The 19,077-nt window shown below is 39.6% G+C and overlaps 1 protein-coding gene across 26 annotated transcripts in view; it reads left to right on the top strand.

The window, feature by feature from the left end:
* NRXN3 (neurexin 3) overlaps nucleotides 1–19,077 on the top strand; it is a 967,067-nt gene that overhangs the window by 333,468 nt on the left and 614,522 nt on the right. For 23 of the 26 annotated variants that reach the window (XM_033061719.1, XM_033061707.1, XM_033061720.1 and 20 more), the window contains 2 exons: nucleotides 3,216–3,419; nucleotides 9,672–9,698. In XM_033061719.1, the coding sequence (XP_032917610.1) occupies nucleotides 3,216–3,419; nucleotides 9,672–9,698 (231 nt within the window). The remainder of the gene's footprint in view (nucleotides 1–3,215; nucleotides 3,420–9,671; nucleotides 9,699–19,077) is intronic. The other 3 variants (XM_033061705.1, XM_033061701.1, XM_042779350.1) reach the window with 1 other exon arrangement.

Raw genomic sequence — 19,077 nt, 5'->3', positions numbered from 1 at the left:
TAAAACATGATTTCACATATTGCTCCTATGCATCCAATATAATAGCTACCCTAAAAGCAGATGGGTGGCAGAAGTGTCCATGTATTTTAAACTTGGATAGCTGTGCTGCTGCCTGTATTTATGGTGCTGAACAAAGCGTTACAGTCCCATTGCTGCAAACGGCTGAGGACAATTGAATGGATGTGTTAGGCAGAAGTTGCCAGCACAGGTGTCTATGAGGCTCAGGTTTCCAGGTTTCATTCAACCCTGAGCAGACTTGCTGTATGTGTTGCTCAGCTGTAACAAGCTTTTGGGGACTGACAGGAAAAGGAAATAGGTTTTATTTGTATGAATGCTGCTAGGCAAGACCCTCCTTTGAAAGGGTATTTTCATAGCTGGAGGGAGTGTTTGCTTGCACAATGTGCTGAAAGGCTCTCAGATACTCCATATTGAGAAGGCTTGCAAAGTGAGAATGAAATCTTGTCATTTTTTAAATATGTCAAGGGCATAGTGTGCACACAAGAACAGAACAGACTCCTGTGATTGTATGGAGCCTGTTTCAACTGTTTCAAGATATTTATTTTTTTCTGCTTAATTATAAGTTTTCATTGCATCATGTTTGTAGCAAACTGGCTGGAGAAGGGACAGTAATACCTGATTGTGGCTAATGTGGGATGTTAGCTGAAATACTGTCCAGACTTTTATGTCATCTTTGGGAATTCTGAGTATTCTTCAGAATACTTCTGTCCTCCTTACATAAGAATAATAGTAAGGATTCTTGTGTAAGGGCAGTAATTATCTGGCAATGGGATCAATAAAGCTGAAGGACACAAGTTCTTACTGAAGAGAGGAGACTCATCATTACCACGCTTTTGGTTTGTTCTAGTCACTGCAGAAAAACTCGTGTTTTCAAAGCACCTAACTAATGGGTGGCACTGTGGAGAAGGAAGCAGCAGAGCTGGGGCACTTGTGTCAGCTACTCCCACTTGTAGTCCTGATATCCTCCAACCCCTTCTCACAGCTATTCGTGTGCTCGGGCCAGCGACTGTTTCATGCAAGGCACATCTGAGCTGAAGGCATCAAAAGAGCCATTTCATGCTTGACTGCATTTTCTAATACAATCTGCAGAGAGAGAGAGGAAAGAGAGCAAGAAAGGTTTGTGTGTACATAGGCATTGCCTGTGAGTGTATGTCTAATATACAGTACATTTAGTTCCTGCTTGCAGCTGTGGGTGGCAAGTGAGAGGTGCAGACGTGAGGGGGAAGAAAATTGCACTTCGAAAAAAAGAAACTATTGTTCCACCTTGAAAAAGAAGCTTTCTTTCTTTCTGTTTCTTGGCCAAGTGAAGATGTGGGACCCCAGGGCAGCACTGGCAGCTGGTACCAGAGATGTGTATAATGTAATGAGTGGGTGATGTGTGCAGAAAGCTTTCTGTGTACAGACCATGACAGTGTGTGATGAGTGCAGCTAAGAAAACTTCTGAGTAGGGACATCTTAATGGTGCTCCCAGAAAAGTTTTCTTAATAAGTTTGTGTGGCCTATGGCTGCAGATGTGCTGCATACCAGCTATTAGTGTGGAGGGTTGCTGTACCAGAGCAGCTGCAGTGATCCTCACCAAATGTTTTGGAACCATATACACATCTCCTCTGTCACTTTATCAGCTTGATATTTATAACTTTATTTATCACCTCATTTGCATGTTTATTGCGTTGCAGTTCTGTTACTGGCCATTTTGGGCTCACCATGGATACCTTATGGCATGGACATTTGGCTATTCCTCAGTTTCCCATCCATTTACCCTGCTGTAGCATCTAACCTTTAGATGTTGACAGGATATCAGGTTCGGCTCTGCCAAGCTTGCTGTTTCCTGATGGAAATTTTGCTCTCATCAGGTGGGAAAAATGGGACAGAGGGCTGAAACCTAAGGAGCACATCTACTTTCCAAATACATGTTTTTCAGTTGGTTAAATTAGATGGGCTGTTAATTTTCTGAGGGGTGGTGGGGTGGTGGTACCTGGAAAGAATCCCAGTCAGTCATTTGAGAAAACTTCAGCTGAACTGACCTGGATGAGGTACTGTTAAGAGAGCTTTATGATGGAGCAATCCATCCATGTTTCTAGGAAGCTGAACCAGTCTATTTTTTTTTTAAACTCTGTGATTTTGATATGTAGTTTTATGGTAGAACCCCTACATGGAGCAATCTCTACAGCTCTGCCTTTGGTAGGGGTCGGCTGTGGGGAAAAGGAATGCTTTGATTCATACATTAATATATTTATGTAGATTTGTAAATTTTGCTGATAAAAATTCTTTTGAGCATATTCTGTGAAGAAACAATGATTGCCATGCTGTTGTGCTTACTGCAGTTCTAATGCAGTCTTTAATTCTATGCCTTAGAGGAGAATATCACTTTCTGCAGGCAAGACCCTGAACAAATAGAGAATGCTAAATTTAACTCTTTTCCTCAGCTGAAATTCCAATTTTCTCTGACATCCTCAGAAATGATAGAAAAATATAACTTCTTTCTTCACTTCTTTCTCTCTTCCTCCTGGCTGTCATTGTGCCTCTGTCTTCTAACTTTTCCTGCATTTGAATGGCTCTTGCAATGGAGTTTGGTTTGTTCCTTTCTTCATTTGCATTGGTTGTGTCAGCAGAGCTCTACTAACTTTGGTTGTTAGTAAGTAGTGGAAAAATATAAAATCAAAAATTGGAACAAATCTGATTTAGAAAGCACCTGTTAGGAAATTCACTTTATAAAGTTGTTTGTCTTTAAAGTGATATCAGTGAAATGAAATTTCTCTCTAAATAAGCATAAACAAGAATACAGGAAATTAGAACTCTCTCTAGTGTCTCTAGTCATTACTGCTAATCCTAGGGAAGGCTGGACTTCAGTGCACTGAAGTAGATTGCATTTTCTGGAAGATGTGAAAAATTAAGGCTTTCCTAGCTTATAATCACAGAGGTGCTCTGTCCTAATGTGCTTGACCTTGGGAATTATGTGTCCATGGGTTCTGCTGTCAGCAGTTGCAGTGAACACCATGTCTTTCTTTGCTGCTCATATTTGTCCTGCAGGGTTTCTGGGATGCAGTTAAATGTTTGTTGCATTTTTCCCCAGTTACAAACCTTTCTGTGGCAGCTGCTAAGGTTTCTGTAGACACAATGCTCTATGGTAGATGTGAAGGTTCTTCAGAGGTGTAACTGCTTCTCATTTTTTGCAATTGTTTGCTGATTCCTTGCAGAGGCCTCTATCTTGAGCTATGATGGCAGCATGTACATGAAGATCATCATGCCCATGGTTATGCACACAGAAGCAGAAGATGTGTCCTTCCGTTTCATGTCCCAGCGTGCTTATGGGCTGTTGATGGCAACCACCTCACGAGACTCTGCTGACACTCTGCGCCTGGAGCTGGATGGAGGCCGGGTCAAACTCATGGTCAATTTAGGTATCGTATAAACACCTTCCACTGCCCTCTTCACTATTAGTTTGGGCTTGTGATTAGTGTTTTGGTTTTTTTTTTTCATTATTTTATTTATTTTCTGTTGGTTTGATTGGATTGGATTGATTTCTAAAATAACTGCTGAAACTTTTATAATTATATTCTCTTGCGGAGAGAAATTCTCTTCTGCATTGCTGCATGAAGATTTGCTGTCAGTTCTTCGTTATGGACAGTGTTGGTTTATAAGTCTTTTAAGTTTTTAAGTTTCCTTTCTTGGTCTGGGACTGGTGAGCTCTGTGGGAAACATGCTACTTGGTCCATCTTTTGATCAGTTACATCCCTCATTCATCCAACATCACTCAAAACAGTCAAAGGCAAACACGGAAAGGAAGAAAATGGATATGGCGGCAAGCAGAAGTCCTGTGAACCCCTCTTCCCTTTGCATAATTTGACAGCATTTGATACAGCTTGCCATATTTTAGATATCTAATTAAAAAGCCTGGTGTTTTTGTTGTGTCTTTACAAAAAAGAAATTAGCAATAATAAAAGTGCATCCCCCCCATCCCAATGGGCTATGTTCTGTCTCCAGAGAGTTATTCTTTCCCAGAAAATAATTTAAAAAGGCAATTAGAAACAAGTCCAACGATAACAACAATACAAAAAGAATTGGGAGTGAATGTGCTATTAGATTAGCCTAAATTAATTTTCTTGCCAGTCTTTAGGCATTCTATGGAATGACAGATTTTTAAGAATTTAAATACATATGTTGAAACTTTCTTTCACTCTTCAGTGATGCAGCTTGTTGCTTCATGTGAATTCAAGAATATAACTAAAAAGAGGCTCTAACTCAAAGAGGCAAAACTAACATAATAGTGCATAATCTTATACCACTTATTTTTTAAAGCTTACTCTATCCTTTCTGATTTTCATTATATCATGCTGGCAGAAAATATTTTCCCTCAGAGCCTGTAAACATTGTATGCCTGATTGGCACTGGTCACTATGAGCTCTCACTGGGATTTGTTATGCCATCACCTGGCCTAGGGGTAGACTGTTCAACTCTTACCATCTGGCACCTAAAAGATGTGCCTAAAGATTTGACAGATGGTCTATACATGTTCAGAAAAGATGTGTTGTTGACAGCTTAAGGCAGGGACAAAATCTTTAAACAAACCCCTGTATAAAGTGAAGGCTGAGTCTGTGTAGTAGCAGGTACTGAAGCAATGTGTGTTCCACGTTTTGCCAGCTTTCCAGCTGTCAATTCAACTATAGGCTGGATCAGTGGAAACCTGTCAGGACTCTCCTGTGTCTAACTCAACAAAGGGGTGGTTTATGCTGTTGGAACCCAGATTGAGCTTCACCTCTCATTTATTCAGATTTATAAAACTGTCAGAAAATGTCTTGAAACAGGACTTGGCTTTTACCAAAACAGCAGCTACCTTGCAGCTGAAGAACAGATTTGAGGAGGAATCACCTTACCAAAGCCATTCATTTCCAGTTGGTTACTCTAAGTCACAATAACTCTGTATGGAGACTGCTCGTAGCCCAAATGTCACAAACGAAAACCAAATTTTTATCTGACCTTACCAAAATCTCCTGACCAGTGTGAAACAGTCACCAACACCACCTCTGAAGATCTGAGTATGCTTGGTGCTGACTAGCTATCTGTCAGTATCCCCCAAGCATCTAATCCATGATAGGTATGTATGAAAAAGGACTGTTTTGAGGGGTGAGTTATCTAATTGTGCTTTTCTTATGTCATTTAATACTATTACTAAGAGCTGTCTCTTTCTTCTCTGATCTATTCCATTTGATTACTTATTATCATTTGTGTCTTTATTGAGGTCTTTCCTATGTGGTTTTTAAAAATTTTATTTTCTTTATTTTCCTTTTTTTTTTTTTTTGACTCTTCTGTGCATTTCAGTTGTAAAGCTTTCCCATACCCCATCAGCCATGGTAAATCAAAAGATGGTATTCGACCCTTCAAAGGCCTGAAGCCTGCGGCCCGCACGGCAAACAGCCCTGAGAACAGAGCATACAGAGCAGCCTGCAGGGGCTGGCATATCCCTCTCACCCCCAGCACTCACGTCCAAACCAGGCAGGGGAGAGATGCACAGGCGTGGGTGGGCACGGGCAGCCGGGTGCTTCCTCTGCAAGGTGGGAGGGAAAGGAAGAGCAGCAATGAATACTTCTCTAAGGAAGGGGGCAAAAGGAAGTTTCTTCAGACCTTTCCAGTGTGGAGGCACTGAAAATCTTCGTCTTGACAGCATGATTCTTAGTTGTTTTTTTTGTTGTGTGAAGAATAGAAATCCAAATGTGATAGATTTCTCACTTCCGTTGAGAAGGATTTTGAAGAATTGGGTCTGGAGTGGAAGGAGAGAGAGAGAGAAATTAAGCAAATCATAGCTTGGAACATGCTTGGGAATAATTTTTGATGCTGAGATGATGTGCAGAAAGGGAAAGAAATGGCTGGCCTGATAGGGAGATCCACATTCACATTTACCCTCCCATTGATAGGTGGAAGGGTTATAATATTATACTGACTTTCATTTAGGAATATTTCAGGTTTTTTTCTTCCTAGCCTGGCATATCTTCAGGTCACTGAAGGATAAGTATTCACTAGGATAAATATTTCCTGCCTCCTCTAATTTAAGGAAGTGTAATCACCTCTCTCACTTATCTTTTCCTAAGATAAATCATGAAGGGTGTCAGAGCCACATTTGCCTATTTAAAAGGGAAAGTTTCTTTTGTCATTTCTACACAAAAATAGTGCAAGTAGTAGAGAGGTAAGGAACCTCAATATAATGTAGGGTAAGTGTGCACAGGACTTTATCTGGTTTTCCCATAGAAAATAACTCAGAACTACTTAGAAACAGTTGGGCCCTGATTATCTCTCATGTCCTAGTCTTGCCCTAAAGTACTCTTCCATGCCGCTTATGGCTGCTCCTCCAAAGGAAAAGCCATTTTGTCCTCACACAGTAAAGGTGATTTCTTGATTTAAGGATTAAACAGCCTGAAACCTTAGCAGCTTCAAATAAATACTACTATTTTCAGACAAAAAGATAAAAATGGTAAGAAACACAGGCCTAAATTGCAGATCTCTGTTTGCTGCTAAAGATACTTCTATTCAAACAATGGATCCCTTGTGTTAGCTAACTGTAGTTGAGCTATTTGACCTTTTGGAAACAGAGTGTCTTTGGCCCATTTTCCAGGTGATATGCTCTGGAAAACCTTTCATCTGAGCACTAAGAAAGGAACTTCTGGTTTACATTAGACAATGAAAAGAAAGCAACTGCAAAAGGTCTTCCCAGCTAATTCTACTCCCGATGCCTCTGTGCCATCACGTTACTCATCCAATTGCTGAACTGGCAGGTGACTGGATTTACAGCTGTTCAGGCATACTCATCTCCAAAATCTGTCTCAGAATTAAATACTGATAACTGGGCTGAGTGTTCCAGATGATGGTTATCAGAACTCTTATTGCCCTGGTACAGTTGCAGGAGGAATCTCAAGGAGTTTTTAAAATTATTCCTGAATTAACCAGGTGCTGCTGTTTTGAGCACAAAGACCAGACTACACCTGCACCCTCATGAAAAAGTCTCCTCTGCTTTGGATTTTTACTGTTGTACTAGTTTAGAAGAACTTAAGTATTTTCTTCCTTTTCAAAAACTGATTAAAGAGGGAGATAGCAAGAGAACAAATTCATATATTAGTGATTGGAAAATTTTTGGATTGCTTTGGGCAAGGCTCAAAATTAAAGCAACAAAACAACCCCAATGCAGGTTCTTTGATGGTAGTGTGGATGGTGTGGTGGTGCTGGTGTAACAGTGCAAGCAGATGCCCTCTCTTAGCTCCCCTGCAGGATCTCCACTGACCCAGTTTGATGAAACCTGGATGGGGGGCTGCTTCCTTTGGAGTGCACCTGGATATTTCTGTCTGGCTCCCAATTGCATGGCGTGGCAGACTTTGTGATCACAGTCTGGGGATGTAGTAGTGCCATGTACTTGTCAGCCCTCTCAGGAGTCCAGGCCTGGACTCCTATCCTTTGAAATAAGAATCTTGCAGCCAAGATAAGGGCTACACTAGTTTTCAATTTGATACATCTATCCCTTCATCTGGAGTTCTGTTTCAGCCTGAGGGCAAGCCTTAGGACATAAAGTTATTTTGGTATCACTGAAAAAAACCAAAAAACTCACAAAAAACTCTACAGACATCAATAACACAAAAGTGATTTTAGTCTCTTTGATGAATGTTGCTGAGGACCAGCCATGTATGTTTCCCTTTCCATCATACTTCCTCTTTAGTCCATAAGAAATTCCCATGTTCCAGCTGTAGCAACTCTCTTGACCTCATTTACGTGCAGTGAGACTCACTTGGTGTCACTCTCCTTCAGGACAGAGAGGGAAGTTCCCCTGCATGTACTTCAGAGCTCCCTTTACCCCACCCAACTCCTGTAAGGGATATAGCCACCACTGTATGGTGATCGTAGCAGTTGCTCCAGGGCTGTTTGCTCCCACTTTTCTGTTGCGGTTGACGACACATGACAAACCTAATCGCACAAAACCAAACCCAGATTTTCTCAGGAGAAGTTCTGCTTGAAAACAGACTCTCTTTGGCTATGTTACTTGTTATTGGTATGTCCCTGCTCATTACAACTCTTTATTGTTTATAGATTCTTCTTCTTTCTCCTCCTTCATTTCATAAGAACTGCATTTAGCTGCTGAAATAGTTTTCCTACGTCTATCTGAGCAAACATTAAATTGGTCCAGTTAAGAAGCAAACTGCATTATATTTCTCTGCCATTCTATATAATCTCCCTTGCTGGACCATATCTGTAGTAAATACAACCATTCCTGGTGTATAAATCTCTAGTTGTCCAGACAACATGTCCACTAGCATGGTGCTATTATTCATGGCCTTGATTTGCTGACACCAAGTCAGAATAGCCCAAGATATGTAATAGCACCAATATGAAAGCTCTCGCCCATGTTAGACACCACAGCAGTGGATGTTCACAAGCCTCTAAACAGGCATTTATAAATGAAAGAGCCTCTTATGGATCATATCCTGAGGTATGCTGAGCATTAGTGTGTTAAAAGAGAGAAGCAATGCTCAGAAGGCCTCTAGCTCAGGCCCTTCTACCTCAACTTGCGTTCTTTGTGGAGACTCTACAGTAACCATTTATCAGATTCCACAAGCATAACTCTATTTTTCTCTCCTTATACCTCTCTTTGTCCCTTCCTTGCCTGTGACCTCTGAATGAAGCAGGGCCATCAAAGGTTCCCAGATCTGCCACTTCACTGCCCATTTCATCTTCTCCCTGAATGTTACAAGTGCCCCATTCAGTCGTAGTGTTCAGAGAGCAAGATGAGATTGGGCTCTGAGGAACTGGCAGGGCTGGGGACCTTTGAAAGAAATCCCCATCCTCCCTGCCAAGCCCCAGAAAAAGTATTCCCAACCTGCAGAACTGGCTGAAATCTGGGCTGGGCGTTCGTGCGGTTAGCTGTTTGCAAGTGGCCATTTTATGATAGGACACAACTGGGCAGTATATTAACCCTTTCCTCACCTGAGCAGACAGTGTCAAATGTGTCTGTGCACATATTAAGAAGTGTTTTGGGCTGGCTTTGGGAGAATGAGAAGAGGGTCTGTCTTTGGGATAGCTGGAAAGGGTTAAATATTGCACCAACAAATCTCACAGGCTGATTTTACAGGTATTCTCTGCTGACAGATGGTGTATTTATGCAATAACAATACGAATTAATTTAAAAGAAACCATGTGTAAAGGTTCACTTTGAGCTTCAATCTTCTTAGAAAAATTGCTACAGGTCTCTAAAAAGCAAAATGACACTTGAATATGACTTGTGTCTTGGAGGGAGATTTTTGTGCCTTAATTATAAATATTTTAATTGTAATTCATATCAGTTAATGGTCTGGAGTGGAAGATTCTTTTAGATTTGTAAGTTTCTATAAAAAGAAAAGAAATTTCTATATCATCATGTGCCTATGTATGTATATTGTTATATTTCTCTATACATATGTATATGTATATATGTGTATATATATATATATATTTATGTAACAGATATTTTCATAGAATATACCCACTCCTGAACTTGTACAGACTGTGTATAAGTATAAAATGGCCACATATCTTTGCGTGTGTCTGTCCCCGGAAGGGTGGACTGATTGTTTTTGGATGTCTGCAGCTGTTACCTTGAAGGATGCAATTTCATCTTTCATTTATTTTTCCCCATCTAGACTGTATCAGGATAAACTGTAACGCCAGTAAGTTTTCCCTCAAGTTTCATTTTGTTCTCTTTCTATATATATTAAAATAACTTTATTTTCTTTGCTGTTTTATAAGCTGTTTTTATTTTCTTTTTTTTCTTTTTTTTCTTTTATTAAAAAAAATCATCTGAAATTGAAGGGTTGGGTGGGATATGAAGCTGGAGAGGGAAGAGGGAAGACTTTAAGGTGATTGTATGTGGAAAATTTTGTATTAGGTTTCTCCAAGGAGGAGATGAACTGTTATTTCATAGCTTTGCAGAAGAGCACCCGTGGAACCTGATGAGCTGATTATATTTCACTGGTAACCTGTTGTCTTTATGAAAACTTGTAAGGAGCCACATAAGAATAACAACAGGTACTGTATGCACTTCTCCACTACAAAAAGGCAGGCATATTTAAAAACAGAGAAAACAATCTTCAGACTCTTGCTTTATTACCAAATCGTGATAACTTAACATGATATTTATTCAAAGTAATTTTTATTTGGGTATAGACTAAAGAAAAAAATATATTTTTTACATTTAGAGTATATTATATATGCTTCATGTATGTGTGTGTGTGTGTATCTATCTATCTATCTATCTATCTATCTATCTATCTATCTATCTATCTATCTATCTATCTATCTATCTATCTCCGGCATTTGCCATTCATAGGTTTCTGTAAGAAATTCCATATGAACCTCTGGCTCACCTTAGATTCCTTTCAGTATTTGAAATAGGAAGGAAGGATCATAAAATTCTTGTGGAAAATAAGAGTGATAGATCATATCTATTTCTGGACTGACAGAGCAAGCAAAATCTTTTCCGTTCTACTTCAAAGAGCTGATCAGACCTGATGTAGGCCTCAAAGTAAAAAGCACTCTCCAAACAATGGATCTGTTCGGCTCTTAAGTGTGCTTTGAGGCTATTCTTGACTTGTTACCAGATTCCTGAACTGACAGGTCCTCTGTGTTAGGTTTTATGTAGAAGTATTTATAAAAGGCAAATGCCAGCTGATTGAGACCCTACTTTGCACAAAAGTGTGAACAATTAGTTTTTTGGACTTGGGAAGTGGTCTTTGGGAGCCTGTAGCTGGGGAGAAGCCCTGATATGCCATAGAAGCTTGTTCATGATAATTTACTTTATTTCAATTATTAAAATGTTATCTCAACCCACCTGTTTTACCTTTTTCTGATTTTCCTCCTCATCCCACTGATGGGAGGAGGGGTGTAAGCAAGCACCTGCATGGTGCTTAGTTGTTGTATGGGATTAAGCTGCTACAAGTGGGATTAGTCAGTGTATGACTCAAGTCTTGAAAGGTGTTGTTGAATTTCTTTTGCTCTTCGAAGTTTTCACACTAAGTTTCAAGACTGAATATGCAATAGGAAAAATTATCATTAATTTGGTAGCTGAGATTGCTGGATTTTACGCAGCAGTGGTGAGGATATTTACATAAAAATAGGATATTTTGCTTCATAAGTGTTTATATGCTCTTGCTCCTTAGCCACCTGTAACTCTATCAAAACACTTGCCCCATAGTTCTTGAAGTTTGTCATCTGAGGATCCATTTCCTCTGGTACAGGACAACAATCTGATGTTGTCAACATCTTCAACTTTTGATGACAGCTGCCTGCTAAAGGCATAGCTATGGAAGTCAGCTTTTGTAGCACGTAGCAATTATCTGGTTTTTATGCAAATAAAAAGCTAGCACTAACTGGAAGAAATGTTAAAAAAAAAAAAAAAAACAAGAAAAAAAGGTGAGAAGAAAGAGAATCCTATAATGAAAGCAATGGGAAGACTGTTTGTATTGTAGATCTTCCTAATTTTTTATTATGCTTTGCTGAAAACTAGCCTCTCTACTCTTAGTCCCTCCAATACCTTGGTTTTTTTGCTGCCTGTTGCAATAACTCATGTCAGCTGTCCTGTTTCCTAGAAGGGAACCTGCTGGGAATTGGTGAAAACTGTACCCTTGAATGAATAAGATATGGTTAGGCAGAAGCAGTTCAAATATCAGTGTAAGCTCTCCTGTAGGCACATGGACATTTGCTTGTGCAGGAGGAGTTATCCATATACAAATATGTCTGGGTCTGTTGAAATGAGCAGAAGTGTCTTAAAGTAACTTTACAAATGGGGTTCCCAGGAGTTAAAGACAAGTTGAGCAGTCTCCACTGGTAGTTGAATAGAAGGGATCCAGTACATGGTTTTAAAGGTAAACAGAGCTGTACTTTTGGGGTTTTGTGGAACGTGTAGCTTCAGAGCCCACTACTTCAAGACTTGAATGTCATGCTGTTTGAGAGGAGTCTTGCATATTGTCCCAGGTAAGCATTTATATTTGCTCTTAATTTTCATTGGAAAGATTGAAGGCTTTTATCTTATACATCTTTGGGATATTGTTTATCTGATGCAAAATACTGTTTTCCGCCATTTCATCTTACCTTCTCTCTGTGTTCCATCGTTGTTGTATTTCACAGTTTTTTACTTTCTTTGTACTTATTTTAATACTCATCTCATACTTTTCTTTCCCTCTTGAAGATACCTAAACTGATCTTTTCTGTTTCTGCACATTTAGAAAGACCCAACAATGCTTTTGCTCACGCATATGTAGCTGTATAATAACTCTCTTTTCCTCTGAACGTGAAATCAGCAAAGCCGAAAGCAGGACCAGGATTTCCAAATAAACTGTGTCCAGGTGCATTGAGCAATTCCTCAACATAATGCAGACATAATGGATAGCACAATTTTGTTGGTTGGATTCATGGGGAGAATAGGTATAGTCTAAATAGGTATAGTCTCTTGGATTTTTGCCTACATATATATTTTTTTTTAAAATAGGATTTCCTAAGAAAATGGTCTCTCTCCTGTAAACTATTTATTGAAATGCATTGTTCACTTTGAAAAAAGTTGAAGTTGTGATAGTTTTATAGTTTGTAACATCTTAGAGTGTCACGTCTGGTACTCTGATTTTTCTTCATTTTTTCAAAGGTATCTAGTCCTTAATTTCATTGTTCCATATCCAGTGACACCACTTCATATCAGATTAGATGTGGTTAGTTTTCAACATTCTACTCAGTATTAAGTGTGGAGGATAGAGCTGTGTGTGCTACAGATTTTTTAGATTTTGGAGATGCTTTCTCTCTGTATTCTTTTTAGGCTACTATTCTTGGTCTAGTTCTCTCTCCTCACCTTTTGTGTGGTGTGTCAATATTCAGTCACATACTTTGACACTAATTCTGTGAGAGATCTGCCATAAGTAGCTCCTTGGGACCATGAACACTTCTGTCTTATTCCTTGTTATTTCATAATGAGGCCTTTTCTTCTCACTAAAGCATGCCACACAAGCCATCATCTATTTTCATGTCATTTTTGATGCCTCAAAACTTCCATATCTTCTTCTCTTTCTTGCTGCTAAAAGCATAAATGGAAGAGGAAAAAAACAAATCAGCCGAATCACTACTAAGCAGTTGATTCTGTGTCTCTGTGAGAGCCCACGTTTAACATGTTGTTTGAAATCCAATAATTTTTGACAATAGTGACAGCTAGAATATGTTTGAGTCTCCTGTTTCAGTTGCCATGCTTACTCTATTTAGTGCCTCAATGCAGTGTTAATGTTTCATTTTATTAAGTGCCACTATAACAATATAAAATTGGAATCTATGATGTGTAACTTTCTGGGAGAGGTTTAAAGTTTTCTTTTATCTGTATCATCATAAGTAAATAGGAAGCTCTGCTAAGTCTAATCAAAATATTGTAAAACCAAGTGCCTTATCCGATTCCTAGTGATCTTGCTGTCATTTTAATAAAATCTTAATCGTATTCTATTGCACAGCCCTGCTGAGAATCATTTCACCTTTGAGCAGTCTCACACTTGGTGTGCTGGTCAGGCCTTGTGCTGTTGCTGCACTACAGTGTAGGAGAAAAGAAGGGAGCAACCCTGTCTTTGGAAGACTTCTCTTCTGTCAGGGGATCAAAAACAGTCCTCTCAGATATTTGTCAGATGGCAAGATAAGAATTCTGTTAGAGGAGAACCTGCCCTGCTAGATCCAGCTGCCCAACAGAGGTGAGGCAACTGCCACTGCTTGTTTCCAGGTTCAATTTGTAGCAAGCTGAAGATGTCTTCTTGGCAGGTCCATTGCTAGAGTTCACACGATTGCTCGTAGATCCGCATTCTTTCCAGTCTCTGACACCATGAACATCTGGGCCTGTTGAGCCCATGGTCTGACTCCAGTCCCAGCATTCATGGCTCCCTAAACCCTCATCCACAGAGAATAAAGGGCATTCAACCAGGAAAGACATAGAAAGGATTTTAATAAGAAGACAGGACAGGCTGCACTGATCAGATAAATATACTGATCAGCAACTATTTACATGCCCAGCCCTTTTTATCCCCTTACCCCCATATTTATTTTCCCACTCTTGCTCTTCCCAAAATCCTAAACTTCTCCCTTTTTGTGCCTTTGGTTTCTCCCCTAAGCCTCCATAGTTGAGTCTGTCTGACTCCAAACTGCTTTTCTCTGACATTGCATATGTCCTACCCTATGCAGCAATCTCCTTAATCCAAAAGGTGATATCAAGAGCTGGTCCAGTAATCATATAGTGATGAGTGTCATGCCTGGACACTGGAACCAATGGCTCTGCCAGAACAGCCCAGGGAGAGACCTGGACAAGGTTTTCATTGCTCAGGAGTCTGTGATTTGTGCTCCTGCCTGCTTCTATGCCTCATGCTCCTCTAGGCTTGTGCATATGGTCTCTGGCGGGCTGATGGCCCTGGGTACAACCCAGGAAGATATTATTTGTGTTCCCCCTCCTGTTGCTGTCTCTCTGTGCTCCTTTATGGATGTGCAGATGAGCTTCGTTTCATAACCCAACAAATTCCTCTTCCCTGTGTCAGCTACTACAAAGTGACCTCTTTTGTCTCAGACTTTCTTGATTCAAGCCCATTCCAAGTTTCCAATGGGAAAAGTACACTCTTGACTTAATGTTGTAGTCTAGGAATGGTATTCTCCAATTCAGTACTCCCACTGAAAAGAAAACCATGACCTCTCTCTCCCCTTCAGTGGGAGAGAAAAGGCAGAGATAAGTTAAGGGCCATTTATTGGAGCCATCCATGAGAGAAGCAAATGAACAGTGACAATACCAATAGTGAAAAATGTACAAAGGATGATTTACATGCAAAATGACCACCAAGCCTGGAACAATGATAAACAATGGCAGGGAGACCCTCCACCACCATGCTTTCCCCATGACCAGAAAGGAATACTCTTTCTTCCCAAAAGGGAGAGATAGTCCCTTTCCCTGCCCTGGCAATGACATGAAATGGTATTGAATAGTATTAGGACTCTGGACATGCCCACAAAGCTCCAGGTCCCCGACCTCATGGCTATTGCAAAAAAAATAACCCTGTCCTTAATCCAAACCAGGACACATTTTCAACTCAGAGGTTATTTGGTACCCTTGCAAAGGTGCTTCTGAGCTTGTTTTACAAATATAGCAGCAGAATCTATGCAATTATCAGTTGCAGTGGAGAGGGTAAGTCCCTTTTTCGACTGGGTTCTGCATGGATATCTTCCATCTGGGTTAGAGAGAAAATGTAAAGCACATTTGAGAAATTTCTCCACTTAACTGATGTCTGGACAGTATGTCTTATGAAGATTACGTTGTGTGATTAGTTGCCAGAATACTCACTTTTTTTTAATTCGAAGGATATTGGCACAAAAGTGAAAACTTGTGCCTCAGGATCTAGGAGGAAGCAAGTATTTTATACGTTATTAATTTTGTTTGTGAACAACCCAGAGAGAACATCTCTAATGAGGCTTTAAATAGTTATAAAGAAAAAGACAAAAATCAATCAGCACAAGCACTGCTTGCTATGTTGGGTACCACCTGCTCTGTAAATTTAAGGCCAAATCAGTGAGCTTTAAGGATCAGTGGATATTGGATAAGGAGTGACTGATAAAGAGATACTAGTGATTGCCATTACTGGGGGAAGAACATTGGGCTTAATGAGCACAGGCTTTTCACAGTGTCCTCACAGTCCCATGAAGATTAAGGTTTTGCTGTGGCATAATTGGAAAACTGCAATTTACTATATGACAATATACCAGAATATTTCATCAGGGGCCACAGATCTAGGCTACAAACCAAGTCTGTGTTTGCTAGAATTCGGCTAGGCTCAGCTTTTAGTTAAGAGCAGTCAGCATTCATCTTCCAGCTAATACTATCCCATCCTTTGAAAGTCTCAATTCTGAGTCTTCAGTTTCAGTACTCAGGGAGAGACAGGTCATCAGTATGGAGAGATGGCAGTGATGAAAGTAGAGCTTGGCAGAATGTGTTCTGCGTTATTTTTACCTAAATTGCTATGGTGAGACCTAACAAGAAAGAAAACTAACCTTGGAAACTCAGTCATCTGTCAGGAATCAATGACCCACTTTTGGAAAATAGCTCTTCTGGTTTACTGGCTGTCATTCCTACTCCAGCAGCTTGTCTTGATTCCTTTTGACTTTTGAAAAGATTGTCTTTGTGTTTGTTGTACATTTATATATATATATATATATATATACACTTTTGAATTCCTGTAGCCTCTCACCCCTTCTGTGGGATTATAACTGAAAAAGCGAACTGCTTTGAAGGTCAAAACCAACCATATCAATCATCTTGTCAGTCACTAAGATAGATAACCATTACTTAATGTTAGAAATGCTAATTAAGTATTGGGATCCTGGATGGTGTAATAAAGATTATGAAATAGGAAAAGTTTAAGGTAGGGGTTGTTGCTTTTTTTATTTTTAGAGGAGAAAGATACTGTTGGTAAAGCTTGGAGTAACCTAGGAAGAAGTCATGTATGCTAGGTTTTGTTCAATGATATATTGAATTAACTAATTGTGGTCAGCAACATTTCTCTCTTACCCACCAGTTGTTGTATTATCAGCTTCCTTTCTCATGTCTGGGGAAAACAGTCTTGTTTCCTTTTTTCCTTTTGTATGGCAATATTTGTAGGATCTCAGCCAGGATACCTTGGAAAAAAAAAAGAACGGTTTGATAGAAAAACATGTAAGCACCTCCATTTATTATTTTGGCCGCTTTCCTTGTATAAATTGATTTGTGTTCTTTTCAGATCAGCTGTCAGCACTTGCCCTTTCCTCAATGTTTTGGTTTAACCCCTGTAGGTGGTTAAGAAGCACACAGCTGCTCTCTCACTCTGCCTGCCTGTCTTATCAACCTGTTTTGCTTGCAAATCCAAAACATGGTATTGTGTGTTGCTCTGAAAAAAATTAACACTCTCTCGGCCAGATCCAGTATACTCAGGAAAAGAAAACTTGTGAACATTTTGATATAGAAGTTAAAAACGCAATGCATTTGCTGCCATACAGTGAAATAGACTTCTAAATGTGGACTGAAACAATGTCATTTATGGTGTCCAGCCATCAAGGATTTGGTAATTTCTTTTTCCATTTAACTGATTTTTTTTTCTACACAAGGCAGTAAGTTTGAGCAAACTTGCTGTGCTAGAGGCAGCACCAGGGAGCTGTATAAGAGTATGAAATGTGTTGTTTCCAGGATTAAGATATCAGGCTGTTGACTACCTTAAATAGTGACTGCATTAGGACTTTAGTATTGGCTACTGTTTCCATGAATGGTGAGAGGGTTGATAATAGAGAAAAATTGCCTTTCCACAGCTGAGAGGTTTTTTCCAGGTTTAACAATCCTCTCACACCCCACCTCTTTCAGCAGCGACTGCTACTGTCCTGCCGCTGTGATCCATCACATTGCCTGTATTTTCCACTGCTAGGCTGATTTGTCTGGCAAAAGGCACTGCTAGAAAATTTCTCTCTGGGAGCAGAGAACTGCAACTGTGCACAGGAGTAAGAAGTTTACTTAAAAAATATCCATTGATGATTCTGTGCTTAAATATTGGTTGATAAGAAGTGAGCTGGGGAAAGGTGAGCTGCAGATTTGTGGTCTGTCTCTGGAAGGAGCAGCCTAGAAATATTTACTGTTAGTGCAGGGACAAAGTGAGTCATGGAGAACAAGAACCCTTTTTCTCCCCTTTGCTTGGTCAGGCTGGTGCAAACTAGTGTACAATGCATATGGCAAGCTTGCATTGCTGCTGCATCTCTTTGCTCTTAGCAAACCTCTCAGCAGTAATGTTTCCTTTTCTAATGTCTTATCTTCTGCTCCTTTCAAAAAAATGTGATTCTTGAGATTTCAGGGCCAGGGAGAGAGTTGTTGCCTTCTTGCTTCTTTTGTGCCAAGGGAGTACAATATGTGGGAAGCCTTGATGGCTGAAGAAACCTGACCAAGGTGCTGCAGATGTGTCTGATCAGTGGTGAAGATTCATTGTGTCACCATAATTCATTTTCTACCTAGTGGAAAATGCAATATGCTAAGCATTTTCATTCTGAATGTGGCAAGTCAGAAATTCTGAAAGAAGTTCTCAAGTAATTTTCCCAGTTAAATATCATCTTGATTTGTGTAATTTCAGTCATTGCTATATTAAAAAACATGTGAGTTCACTTCATTATGGAAAAATAACTTCTTTTTGGTGGCTTTCTCAGTATCCAGCCCTGACTATGAACTGGAAATCAAATTGCCAAGTAGAGTTTTAATCATCTAAGGGTATTTTATTATTGTTATTTGCTCATGAAATTGGAGTACAAAATCACCAGAAAGCTTGAAACAAAACAGGGAAGTTATTATGCTAATTACCTGTTAATGCAAGAGTAAGTTCAGGTAAGGGTTTAATTTTTTTATTAACTGCTAGCATGTTGGCACCATATATTAATGTGTTTTATGGTCCCCTTTTTCTTGTGGGGGAATCTTATTTAAAACTAGCCCACAGTTTTGAGCTGGTAGGGAAAAGAAGAAATGTAACTGGTATTCCTTTTGACTCACATGAGCATCGTTCAGGTTTCAAGCTGTTGCGACTTTACCAAACTGTTAAACAAAGCACTTAATCAATTTAAAGTTGCAGTCTTCCATCTAGCATGGTTCTCCTCCTGAATTTGTGGAGTTTAGTTCTTAGTTTCGAGAGGGACAGTATTTGCCAAATTGTTCTGCTGCGAGCAAAACCACAAGCCTTTCTTACCTGAGTTGGGGAAAGGTGTCATATGTTTGATCTTTCATGGTCCCAAAACCCAAGTCCATTTGCATGCATGTGAGGAGTTCTTGGTATCAAACAGATTCCCATTGGATTTGACACATGGAGAGTTTATAATGGTACAGGTTCCAATTTGAACAAAGGGGGTTTGCACATTCAGTGCAAGAGGAAAAGCTTCCTGGTGAAAATGTTGCTGGAATTTCATAATTCCTTTTTAAAGAAAGAAATAATACTGAAGTGTTTTAATGCAAAGATGCCCCTGGTAAGAGTTATAGAAATGTGGAAGGTTTTTTCCTTGTAG

The sequence above is a fragment of the Catharus ustulatus genome, chromosome 6, assembly GCF_009819885.2.
Source record: "Catharus ustulatus isolate bCatUst1 chromosome 6, bCatUst1.pri.v2, whole genome shotgun sequence".
In the NCBI taxonomy this organism is placed as follows: Eukaryota; Metazoa; Chordata; class Aves; order Passeriformes; family Turdidae; genus Catharus; species Catharus ustulatus.
Note: the sequence above shows the minus strand (reverse complement) of the source record. Positions and strands in the feature narration are given on the sequence as shown.